This window comes from Equus asinus, chromosome 19 (genome assembly GCF_041296235.1).
Source record: "Equus asinus isolate D_3611 breed Donkey chromosome 19, EquAss-T2T_v2, whole genome shotgun sequence".
NCBI classification, from domain to species: Eukaryota; Metazoa; Chordata; class Mammalia; order Perissodactyla; family Equidae; genus Equus; species Equus asinus.
Window position 1 is genome coordinate 16,278,317 of NC_091808.1, and position 13,731 is coordinate 16,292,047.

The 13,731-nt window shown below is 38.0% G+C and overlaps 1 protein-coding gene across 2 annotated transcripts in view; it reads right to left on the reverse strand.

The window, feature by feature from the left end:
• The window catches only part of ACSL3 (acyl-CoA synthetase long chain family member 3), a 74,440-nt gene that overhangs the window by 12,957 nt on the left and 47,752 nt on the right, over positions 1–13,731 (reverse strand). For both annotated transcript variants that reach the window (XM_070489648.1, XM_044751417.2), the window contains 10 exons: positions 11,928–12,105; positions 10,543–10,652; positions 9,572–9,710; positions 7,428–7,578; positions 5,993–6,116; positions 5,673–5,744; positions 4,214–4,353; positions 2,822–2,994; positions 1,610–1,684; positions 304–495 (listed from right to left, as the gene is read on the reverse strand). In XM_070489648.1, coding sequence (XP_070345749.1) covers positions 304–495; positions 1,610–1,684; positions 2,822–2,994; positions 4,214–4,353; positions 5,673–5,744; positions 5,993–6,116; positions 7,428–7,578; positions 9,572–9,710; positions 10,543–10,652; positions 11,928–12,105 — 1,354 coding nt within the window. The remainder of the gene's footprint in view (positions 1–303; positions 496–1,609; positions 1,685–2,821; positions 2,995–4,213; positions 4,354–5,672; positions 5,745–5,992; positions 6,117–7,427; positions 7,579–9,571; positions 9,711–10,542; positions 10,653–11,927; positions 12,106–13,731) is intronic.

Below are 13,731 nucleotides of genomic sequence, written 5' to 3' on the forward strand. Positions count from 1 at the left end.
GCCCAATAACCTCTGGATGCCAAACAATTCATAAAATGAACATTCCCTGAGAATTTGACTTTCCAGGATTATCCAATAGTAATTAAAAATACCACTGCTGTTGCACAGTTTTTGAGACTTCATAATGTGTCAAGTCTTATGAATTCCGCACAGTCCCCATTACAAATTTTCGTATTCCAGGACGATGCAATAGACCATAACAACACTACATAAAGACATATTCTCACATTATTAAAGAGCTTCATCTCTTTTATAAAACTATTTCAGAAACGTCCCTCTCAAAAAAAATATTAGATAGCTCACCAATAATCTTTAAACAACCATCAGGGTCAAACTCTCCGATGTCTCCAGTGCAGAGCCACCTCTGCCCATTTTCATCTTCAAAGAAATCAGTTTTTGTTTTTGCTTCATTTTTGTAGTATCCCATTGTCACATTTTGGCCACCAATAAGAATTTCACCCCTGGGGTGTGGTTTATCGGTATTGAAGTATCCACCTAATAAACACAGAGTAATTTAGGGTTAATTCAACATTGCTATCCCTGTACACATCATGTGAAAACTTGAAACTATCAGTTCCTAAACAGGGACATCTGATTTTAAATCCAATTAGTTTCCCAAAGGAAATAAGGCAGACACTATGAAAGAACAAAACTCACGAGCATAAAACCAGATGCAAAATTTCAGTTGCTTAACCACAAGCACTTACGCTGTTAAACTACCATTCTAAGAAAAAAATGATAATCAAAAATCTAACATCTTCCATCTGTTGTACAAAATAATTACAAATACTACACAGGTAAATTCCTTTAAAGATTCTGTAGAGATTCTTAAATATCACATTAATAAACTGACAAAGGTATTAAATCATGCACTTGATAAGAGAACAATGAATCTCTGTATAAAATCAAATTATTACATATCTAGATTTATTCCTTACAGATAATTACAGAATGACTCCAAGTTTAAATTTATCGAACATTTTCACTAATTTTGCTAAAAGATTGCTGCAAAAGTGGACTACTGACATCTAAGCCTTCAAGTCTTTATTTTTACTTTGTATAAAAGAAAAGCACACCCAAACAAATCACAGATAATATGTACATGTTAATAGGATCCAATGAGACTTTAAAAAAGTGATTAGTATTTAAATGACATAACCAATAGATTTTTATGGAATTACAGTGAAAATTTACTTCTGATAATTGTGGGTTGGAGCCCTAAGGGAAAAGAGAGAAGAAAAAACACGGAAAAATTTTCAGTTCCATAGAAAAAATTTTGTGATTTTGCTTCTACAAAATAAAGTTATGATCATTCCGAATTTATTGACATTATTCATTGAGCACATTTCTCAAGCTTTTGCCATAATTCTTACATGTATTTATGTAATAAAATAAGAAGCAAAGCAAAAACAATTAAATTCTTCAGAATCGTGTTTAAAACAAGCAAAATAAATGCATTCACATAGCTCTAGAATATTTCTATTATAAAGAACAAAAATGAGCACTTGTGGGTGATTTTATATTCCAAAGGAAGGAAATGAAACACAATTCTAATTTTCAAGTTTAGTATTATGTGCATTAATGCTCTACAGTTAAAATAGGTTATTACCTTCCTCCCAGTTCTTTAATTTGATTTCACAGCAAACTAATGGTGCTCCCACTCTGCCAGTATTGTAGTCCCACACTAAGATGCAAATGAAAAAAAGAATTTGATTACAGTAGTTAAGAAATTGTTTTTTTTTTCTAAACAACCAAAAATGATGATTTATCCCCAAGCTTAGATACCTCAGAGAATCCTTCAAAGCAGAAATCACAAACACAAACCACAGGCTGTGGGGCCCACACTGACTTTTGTTCTTTTTTTTACTCTGAATTAGTTATCTACACTTAAAAATCAAGATATTTTACATATAAGTGTAGAATCTCCAGCAACAACGGGCCCACGTTCCCAGCAGAGCAACTGTAGTCCCCCATGAAAGGGGGCCTACCTGCCCTAGTTCCCGCAGAATCCTTACCCATCACACTTTCCTACATCAGGGCCCACTCAGCTCATTATATAACCGCCTGGTTCATGAATCTGTAGCCCTCTTACAGGAGGATGGAGCACACTGGTTTACAGCTACTCCACTTTCTTACGAGGCTTGACAGCTCTGCAGTACAAATAACTTCCCCATGTTCTCCCACAGAGCACTATTTCCAAGCGTGACCTCTGCAGTCTCCCTCACTTCCCTTCATGCTATCACACCCTATTTAAATTCAGGCTGGAGATGAAGACTGTTAACTTTCAAGGATCTGGGAGAAGAATCCACCACTCTTATGAATTACTACTACATTGTGGCCTCTTCAGAGATCATTCAAATATCAGAAGCAAAAGGCTGATATTTAATACTTTAGAGACTGTTATACTTACAACATAAACTGTAACTGATTAATCACACATTCAATTTGAATCTTAAAAACAGAAGAAATTAAAGATCCTCAGAAGAAAGGAAGTAGATATGCATATTTAATTGATATAATAAAAGTAAATGCATACAATACAGCCAATGCTTGTTACTAAAACTTCTTTTCCAGAATGCTAAGTAGTTCTTAATATTATATATGATGGTTTAACATGAAAAACTCCTCTAGAGGAATTACTGACTATTAGATGTACCTAATACACTGCTATCAATAACCACAGTACTTGGAATCTACCATTATTCTGCTACACAAACACGTTAACCACTCTTAGATATTTGCAGAAAACAACCCACACCAAAAAATACCTGGAGCTGCACCCCAGCTTCTGCTGGAGACACCACTTGTGGACCATACTAACCTTCTGTAATTGTGCCAGCCCCAGAAGATTCGGTGAGTCCATACCCCTGACCAACGGAACAGCAGAAACAGATATTCATGAATCGCTGTGTGGTTGCAGAAAGCGGAGCACCTCCACATAGCAGAAGCCGAGTATTTCCACCTAGCAAGCTTCGAACTTTCCGGAAAATAAATCTAAAAAAAAATTAATCAGAGAATCACAGGATTTTAAGCTGAATGGGATATTCCAAATCATTTAGATGAAGCTTCCAATTTTGATAGATGAGATTTTGAGATTAAGTGACTTATCCAAGGCCACAGAGCCCATTAAAGAGATTCTCTTGACCCACTACTTAAATCTTAATTTCTAGAAGTCCAACCAAGTAAAGAGTATATGATTTTCTCTTAAGAACCTTTCAAGTAATATTTGAATTCAAAATTGTCAGGTTTAATTTTGTACGTTAATGGAAAACCCTCGCTTAAGCCAGAGCAATTAGTTTTACATCGTTATATAATACATATTAATACCGAATAATCCTTAAAAGCAAATTAATTTTTTGCTTTAGCTTACTTCATTACAAATGTGCAAATATTTGTACACAGCAATCTAACTTTTTAAAATGTCACTAATTCAAGTTCTGAAATGTTTATTGTTTAAAAATACCTGGTAAATCAAAAAAAAAGAAAACAATTCAAACATCTAATTGAAACATTTCTGAAAACAGACTAATAAAATAGATTGCTTACTACCTTGATCAAAAAGGGGAAAAGGGTTGTTTGTTTGTTTTATAACTTTGAAAAAAGTGAAGACCAAGAGGCAATCATTTTTAAAAAATAACATTAACAGGCTTTACAAAGTAGGTTATATATCTAGACAACTAAAAGTAAGGCAGGGAAAAAAACCTATAAAGTTTTAAATAATGTGAAGCATCTGAAAACTGTATTAATATTTGCATTAAAAATAATCTGAATGTCATAATTTCACTTTCTAATTTCTAAACTATTTTATAATTAAATCTACTTACTCTATTAGCACTACAGAAGCAAAAAACAGATCTGTGGTAAAACTGGTCATTTAACAAAAGCACAAAACATTTAATCATATTTGATTGCAATTTTATATTCATATTGAAATAAATTTAAAAGCAAAGAGCAACTATTTCTCAAAATAATTAAAATCACATAAATGTCCATAAAAAAATACACTATTAAATACAGCAAAATTGTAAGTGAAAAATTTTTTCAAATAACACTGCAATTTTTTAAATTCCTCATATTCTTACAAAGATGGATTTTAAAGAGTCTCTTTGAATTTTTAAAATAAGTTTATTTCCTATAACTATCTCAATTAACTGGGCTATTAATGTGAATCAAACGATTAAATTATTAAGGAGGGGAGAACCTTTATACCCACCTGTCACATAGTGGAGTACTCTGCCCTTTTGCAATCTGTTCCATTTTGTAATTATAGGCCAGAATAAACAGATTGCGTTGAAAGCTACTCATTTCATTCACTTTATTCATGACATTTTTGTAGATTCGATCCATGATTTCCTAGATTATAAAAATGCATTAATATAGTCAATAATGCTATCAGCTGCCTTACATATTAAAATATTATCAGGTTAATATTTCTATCAATATTGAGGCATTTTTAAAGATATATTCTATCAGGAACAAACTTTTAAAATAGAGCCACAATTAGTTAAAAAATGAGGTTGCTGTAAAAATAATTTTTAATAGCAGAAACAGATCCAGATGCTCGCATGAGTAGCAAAAAAAAGAGAGAAATAAAAGCCTTAAGACAGTAATATGCCATTATTGATTCTTTATATTGCTTTGCTTGTTTATCTTACTTATTCTCAACTAAAAACTAAACTCACTAAATACATGAACTACTATATGAAATGTTTTTTAAACTTCTCATAACTTTATCCTATAAAGATATAGAGTACCACATTTTTTTTGCTCACAAAAGGACCATGGGGGATTTTTGGTTTTTTGGGTTGTTGTTTGTCTCTTAATGCTGCACCCGGGAATTTTTCCTTGTCTGCACTGCATTTTGCTTACTAGGCCTACTGCTATGAAGTATACTTTAATGACTTGAAATCGTTCTTCCTCTACAATTTTAAATTATATTTAATTTTTAAGTAAACTAAGAATTTATAGTAAGACACTACTAAGGAAACTCTATACCCACAGAAACTCCAAAACTACTGGGCATTTATATTTGACTTCGCAATTACTAAGTAATTATGCTTGGATGTGAGCACTCAGGTATCTGGTAAGAATTCCCACCACTTTCAAACAAAATCAGAAAACCAGGTAAAACTTAACAGTAAGGAGACAGATCACCATTGCTGTCCCATTTCTACTGATCTGATCCCCAGCCCCTCCCCATGCCTGGTATTTAGTTGAGATGCACAGCGCATTTCAGGTAATTCAAAGTCGCACCAACTTCTCTGTCACTGTTTTTGTGTCTAGGCCAGACTTTCCCTGAGGACTCAGGAGGTAATTACACGATTCGTATAGAAGGAGGTGATCTCAAACCTTCCCTTCTGTATCCTGCTGGGCTTCAGGTTTCTACTAACAGCAAACGAGTATCATGAAAATGACTTAAACAAGAAGCTTTTCAGCAAAGGGAGATAATAATATCATATGGTAGCTGAAACTAAGTTGAGTGTTTAGTAAATAAGAAAAAAAAGTAAAACGAGACTGAATAAATCCTGTAGAGCTTAAGGCAATACAGATAATCAATACGGAATAAATCCTGCATAAACTACCTTGCCCACAATATCTTTTCCACTAACACTGATGTCTGCAGCAGACGACACTTCTTTAGTACTGGACAGTAATTAACGGCCGATTCTTACCGGAACAGCTGCCATCAGTGTTGGTTTCAACACGGATGTGTCCCCTTTGCTTCCTTTTTTTATTTTTGAAGACTAGAGAGAGAAAAAGTGATTTATATAAAGTGATCTTTGTTTTAAAAATTCAATGGAATTCTTAGATCAAAAAGCATATTGTAGATTCATCGTTTTAATTCACTTATATTCTAAAAAGCACTTAAAAGGCAAGTGGTTACTTAAAAATGAATAACTGTCATCCTTAGAATATACTGTCATACAGAAAAAAAAGGTGTTAAAAATAATGATGATTTTCTAGTACCTCAAGTCGCAGACGTCTAACTTACCTGATCCGCCAGGGTCTGCGGTGAAGAGTAGCCGATGCGACAGCCATGAGACAGACAGACAAGCTCAGCACTTAACTCTAAAACGTGGGCCAGGGGCAAATACCCGACGTAAACATCTTCTTCTCTAAGAGAAAAGGGAGACAGAGCCACCGTCAGGGGCCTTGCCTGCTGAGAATGACGCACGGGGAGCAAGCTGGGAAAGGCACGCGGAGTGGCCTCAGGACATCAACACGGGCTCCCTGCTGGTGGGGAGGAGAGAGTGTGTGTACGTGTGTGTGTGTGTGTGAGACAGACAGGCAGACACCGTGGGTGTCAGGGAAAAAGAACAACAGCTCAACCTCAAACTGAGGCGGCAGAGACTCGAAAGCAGAGGCTGTTCCGGTCCTACTGGAAGGCTCCCAGTACTCATGAGTGCTGCAAGGCACAGAGCCGAGGCGGAGGACACAGGGGCTCAGAAAACAACACGGAGGGCAGAAGGAATCATCTGAGGAGGAAATGGTCTTTACAGATGGTGGGCGACCAAGCAGAAGAGTTCAGATAGAATCCACAACTGTCTGCCAAGAACTTCACAGATGAGATGCCTGTTCTGAGAGTCAGATTAAATTATAATAAATCGTATCTCATGTTCTTACATATGTTCTTACTCATGTTCTTAAATGTATATGTATGTATGTGTGTATATTTCAAGAACTGCCCCCACCCCCAAAATATGAAGGGCAACTGAGGCAAACCCAGAAGGAAACTGTTGCTCTGAATTTTTCCCTGAAAGTACAATTTCTCTCTCCACCCCCAAATTCAATTCCACAGTAACCTGTGTGTGTGTCATTTCTGTACACAGAGCATCAAAAATCTCCAACCACTGTACCAGATGAGGCATCAGAATACTGATTCCATCCCTGGGAACGTTTCCCTTACAATCCCTCAGGCTCCCGGCCAGTTTCCTCTAAGCCTCTTCCCCACTCCAGTCCACCCAGTACGCCCAGTACGCCCAGTACACCCACCTTCCCCTGCTACTACTGGAATTCGTCTTAAAAAGAAAAATCTGAGGCTGGCTACAGAAGCTCAATAAATACTTATTGGGTATATTAAGCTCTCTATATATCCAATATGAATTAGGACATATTTACAAATAAAAATGATTATAGAGGCAACAACAATAACTGATTAAAATAATTTAAATTAAGGGATTTAAGTCAGTTAAAATTTGTACTTTTAAAGTAAAAAGTAAAATTAACAATGATATCTATAAACTATACTTTAAAGCTCACCATTAACTATATTGTAATTAATTTTAATGTCCCTTGTTTTGAAGGAAATGCCTACTGTAAACAGATTCTGAAGGACGAATTCATCCATGTCCTACTAAAGACTCGAATGTTAACACAACAGCAGATATAAACACTGGACTACCCCGTATTTATTTACCATGACATACCCCAGTTCTGGAATCCTTTCTGCCATCCCGGTTATACCAGCAATAATGTTACTATGGGAGATCATGACCCCCTTCGGAAGTCCTGTGGATCCACTTGTATACATGATTACCGCAATATCTAAGGGCGCTGGTTTGCTATGAGGTTCGTTTTCTGTATTGGAGAAAAAAAACACACACACACACTTCTGAGAAATTCAGCCGTATCAATTTTTTTCATAATCATTTCTTTGTTACTCATTCAAAAACAATTAATTGTATTCATACAGACGTCAACAAAACAGATCAAGTCCCTGCGCATAAGGGACACTCATTCTATTGGGACAAACATATAAATCCATACTATGATAAGAGCTATGAAGAAAAATGAAGCAAGACAAGGTGAGAAGATGCTAGCAGAAGCTATTTAGATGGAAAAGTCAGGAAAGGCCTTTCTGTAGAGTTCCTGTTTTAGTGAAGACCTGAATAAAGTGAGGAAGGGAGCCATGAAAATCCTGGAATTACGATAAGAGTGTTTCAAGCAGAAGAAAAGAAGCAAGTGCAAAGGCCCTGAGGTAGGAATGTGCTTTGCATATGGACAGACCAAGAAGAAGTGTGGTGGGGATGGAGTGAGCAAGAGTAAAAGTGGCAGGGAATGAAGGGAGGGAGCAGCCAGGACCACATCATGTGGGGCCTTGGAGGCCATGCTAAGGACTTTGGATTTCACTCGGGTGGAAGCAGTGTTGTTTTGAACAAGGGCTTGTCATCATCCGTGATAAGGATCACTCTGGCTGCTGTGTGACTACCTAACTTAAGAAAGGGAAGGAAGAAGGTAGGGAGAGAGAAGACAACTCCAGAAATTCAATTAAGAAGTAAGGGTGGTCGGACCAGGACACCTAGACATTTGCTAAAGGATGTTCTCTGCCTCCGAGCAGGGAAGTTAACTTGGCTACACTGGGATCCCACATTAAAAGACAATGTCCTCCATTTGCACAAGCCTAAGGACAGCAGCCAACACCCTGCAGAGGTGACACAGTGGAAAGACAGAGAAGTAGGTCATGGATGGCACTGCTGACTGCCTGAATTAATCATGGAACTACCCTCAAGGTGGACTTTACATAAGGAGGGTAAAACTGTAAAAACATTCCCAAGTGCACCCTTTCTCTACCTGCCCAGACATATTTCTTGACAACTGTTATCATTCAAGTCCTCACTTCCTAATCTGCCATTCACGCCTTCGTCCCACGGCACCATTCCCCACCACCACTTCTTGGAAACGGTTCTGAGATGATGTGATGACTCCTGGCTCACCAAGACGCTCCTTGCACTTGGCTCCCGTGAACCACACACGACATGTTTTCTTCCTTCCTCTCTGACCAACCCCTGGCGGCCTTAGGAGGCACCATTCTCTGTGGGTGACCTCCCCTACTCCGACAGCTATAATTAAAACCTAACTGCTCCTAAATCTCTCAACTCCAAACTCCAGAGTACTAGACTTGTATGTGTCACTCCCCGCTAGCTAGACGGAACGTTCCCCCAGCACCTCAAATTCAATATGCGCAAAATTAAGGTCAGCATAACCCTATTCCCGAGCTGAGTGAATGCTCAGATCTAACTAATCACGAAGTTTCCAACTATAAAAGAAATATGGCCCCAGCATCCTGGCAGCTTTTGCGCTATCTGTAAACACCACTACCCCTCCTCTAACATTTCCCGACACTCACGTGACAGGAGGAACTTCCGGTCACCCTGAGTAGGGGTACTGTTGGAAGGTAAAAAGATGCCCCCTCTGGAAGAGGCAGAGTTGGAGCAGGGAGTAAAAGGAGGGATCTAGGGCCGGCCACTCTAGCTATCTGTCAACAGTTACAGAGAGTTCACATTAAACTAACTTTAAGCCATCCAGAACCAGCAGAAACAGGAAAAGGGAAAACTGTATAGTGTGAAATGTATTTTAAATTAATTTCAAGTAAATATTTTTAGAACTCTAATAAACTGTGTGTATTTTCCTTAAACCCCTCTTTAAAGAGTAGACAAACATACACCTAGAGCGACCTCACTTCCCAAAGCAATGGTGTAGAAATGGAGCGGGCGCTTGATCTGACTTTAGGATCAGACCCTGGGACGATCCCGGAGCACAGGGTCACTGCAGGATGTACGTAAGGACATACCCACGCTGGCCTTCGCTCCCAGAGCCTGCACGGCCGCCATGGTGTGCACGATGACGCCCTTGGGGAACTCGGCCCAGGCCGGTGGCTTTCCGTCGACAGTGATGATGTGCCGCAGGCGCGGGACCATGGAGACGATATCCTGGAAGACACAGGCCCTCGTCACCTTCCTCACCAGCCTGCACTACACAGCCTGGCCAACATCCCAGACGCAAGAAAGGCAGGCTACCATATTCAACAAATTATTAAAGTAACTTCCTGCCTCAAAAAAAAGCAAGGGGGAGGGAGCGCACCAGTATGAATACCACTTTTTTCAGACATAGAAATACTGGTCTGAAATTTCAATTACTTTTTTATAGCATGAGATGTACTGAGCGTGCCCCTGTTGTTTGGTAAAATTCTTACAAAATGAGCAAGTAAATATAGTAGCTGCCTGAACTACGGAGCAGCCACAAGTCCCTCATGTTCTCAAGAAGCTAATGAAGAACTGCGGGGGCGGGCGAGGGGTTGACATAAAATTTTACAGAAAAAAGAACAGACCAGATACTGTTTTCACAGGGAGTTGTCTAGTTTCATAAAGTCTCTCTTTTTCCCTTTAAAAACTTCTAAAAACTCATGACTCAATGCTTCAGAAATAAATGAATTACTAGTTTAAAAATAACCCTTCAAAATTACAAATTTATTGAAAATAGATTAGAAAATAGCAAAGTACAAGAAGGAAAAAAGGAAGTTGCAATCCCTCACTTAGACACGGGCTTATTAACAACCTGTAGCTCTCTGCACTACTTACACAGAAATATTTATAAAACCCACTGTTTCGTTTCTAAAGGAAAGGAATAAAATATGACATTCCTAAAAGCTTACAAAGATATTAAGGATTTTAAAGATCATAAAAGAAGTAACTATCAATAACAGGGCTCATGACACTGAAAATGCTAAGTGTCTGTTAGTCATAAAGTAACTGCAGTCCTCACCTTCAACTTCGTTTGCAAGAGTTCTTTACTAGTAATGATGTTGGTCACCTCTGTTTCATTTAACCCATGAACAATCGCTGGACCTCCTAGGGTAGCATACAATGTAACAACTACAGGGAAAAGAAGGGCGAGTCAAATATTCGAACATTTCACGGAAGTATTAAACGTAAATAAAGCCTCAGAAGGTGGATGTGAATAGTTAACAGAGCATGCCGGACCCCAAATCGTTAGACCCATCGTCCATGACCTAACTCTGCTGTGTCTTTCTAACCATTTTAATATACTAACCAACATCGTGCCTACTCACCCTTCCCCAACTTCCCCCAAGATCGCCAATATTTTAAAACAAAAAGGTTTTAAATTTTGTTTCACCTACAGACATTACTCTGGGACTGCCACACTGAAAGGAATTATATCTGACTCCTAAAATGTCAGTCTTAATTGTTAACTACTTGGTACTAAAAGATGATAACAACATATACTAAGAAGGTAAGACACTGAATGTCGGATTTAAGGTATTTATGTTAAATAAAGAGCATGACCAAGTGACAGAACTGCTTATTCTAAAGAGGGAAAATCTAAAGAAAAACATTCTTAGAAATGTCAAAATTAAATAATAATAATAACAATAATGTGGGTTTTCATTTTCTTTCTGCCAAACTCGAGAAAGTCGGACTTAAAGTGACTTTAAGAAATGATAATTATTTTAAAGCTTCTCAAAAGAAACATGCTGTGAACCCAAACCTCTGAAAACAAAAAGGTATGCCAGTTTTACAAAAACAGTGGAGGCATTTACAGCAAGAAATCTGGTAAAAGTAGCCTTTCTGGATCATCTACAGGCTAAGACAATGTCCATGCTTAACATCACTTTCGGCATGAAGACCTGTGAACTAAGCTTCCAGGACTACCTCACGGACTGAGGCACCGTGATTACCACTCCAAGAATTACAATATAAAAATTCTCCATATCGTCTAACCTTAGCAGCCCGGTTTGAGTATTGCAAGTGTTTTAGGGTTCAACTGTGACTACTGATGGAAGGGGCCTAACAACATGACACTGACTTCCGGGGAATTCCTGAGAGATGGGAGCAGAGCAGTGACCCAGGGGTGCAGGTCTAGTCCCCAACCCAGAAAGTCCTCTATTAAGAGGTGCAGTACCCCTTCCCACACTGAGTGTAAAATTTGTTCCACGACTGGTTCCAGTTGCAAAATAGACCAAGAATTCTACCTTGTAACAAAGAGTTCTCCGCTGATTGGATGCAAGGTGAAAGTTAACATCAGAATTTTAATCTCTTGAGAATGCAATATTCATAATAAAAAGTTAGTATCCTCTCTCCCACGGTAACATAAGGCCACTCTCCCAGAAAATAAGCACGCATACGTACGCTGAAAGTTATACATGAAGCACGCCTGGGCAGCGATCATCCACTCGGCCCTGGTTTCACAGAAGATGGCAATGTTGGTCTTCGGTTTCTGACCCAACATCTGTAAGCCGTTTCCAAAATTGAGAGCTCTAACAAAGACATCTTCATAGGACAGCCAATTATAGTGTCCAAGAATAACCTGATAAAACAAACAAAAAACATACAAATAGCTTTTAATGTAACCAAACTCTTAATTTCCAGAAAGAAGCCAGGATGTGTTCCAAACTTTACAGCAAATCAGAAGATTATATCTGCATGTAAATTATTTTTTTCTAACAAAAAGCTAGAAAGTGAGTTTCACATGAAAATTCTATTTTGAAAAATTACTATTTTGTGATATCTTCTATGACAACTCAAATCTCACACAATCTTTTAACTGTAATGGGGGGGGGTGTTGTTTTTTGTTTTCAAAAATATTCAAGGTTTGATGAGATCTTAAAGGTCAACTTTCTGGCCAAAGGATCATATACTAATAATACACTTACAGATTTCATTTACTTAAACGATTTGGATGTTAGTTTAAAATTTAGCCTAGTATCAAGAACTACTGATATGAAAACTACTTCCCCTCTACTGATTGCTAGATTTCAACATCAGATGGTACAATATGATTCATAAACAGACACTGTCCAGACCCAAGTAACAGAAATATTTACGGCTGTTCAATTTGAACTGCTCTATCTAACTCTGGACAGCAAAGTAAACAAGCTTCTGTTTATGCAACCAGGAGGGGGACCGGTCCTATCACTCATCAAGGTCCCTCTGCTGAAGCCTGAAATGCTCACTGGCACCACGGCGCTTTCAACGTTTTCTCTGTGCTCACCAGAAGTGCAGGTAACATCAAGTCTACACGTAATAATCCCCTTTTAAAGCTGGCTAACATATTTTTGTCTTTATGAATTTTCTCCAACTTAGATCAGACCATAAATCCCCAATTACATACAGATTGGATAAAAAGCTCCTCTCGCTGAAAAAGTACACAGATAGCTCCCAAACACGGCTGTGTCATTAATATATGTTTCACACACCTTAAAACCATTTAACCATATTCATTTTCAACATTTAGGAGATTTCTAGAAATAAGAGGCTGGATGAAGATAAAAATCGAAAAAGGATAAATACTGCCCTCTAGTGTCCTATTCCATAATGAACTTAAGAAGTTCAATAAGAATTCTTATTTTGATGGATAAGGCACCTGTATTTCAAACACTTATTTGACTTTAGTGGTGCCAAAGTCTCACCTTGCTCTGCACCCCCACGAAATGCTCAGCACGGGGAGCTCCAATGCCTTCAAAAGGAGCTCTGTGGGGGTGAGAAGACAGATGAGATTTGGCTGAAACGTGCAGGAACTGGATTACAATTAATAAGAATTTTACATTCCAAAGGCAAGCATGAGCTGCCTCCTAGATTCTAGCAGCTAAATGATGAGCTTGATAAGTTTCAGAAAATATATATATTCTTGAAAAGGCCTTAGAGATATAATCCAAATCCATAAACCCATTTGATGGTGCCACCATGTGGCAAAGAAATCAAATCATGAGTTTAATTCAAGTGTGACCAAAATCTGAATTTCATTTCATTCTTTTAACCACTGAACCTTCTGGTGATGATCTTTCCCACAAAGAACACATTTAAAGGACCCTACCTACCCCAAAATTTTATCTGATTTGTGCTGGAAAAAGTTTCCAATCCTAACTTTGTCGCTGTGGTTAGCCAACCCTGAGATGAAACTCATTTTTTTATTGCCTGCCTATGCTGCCGAACA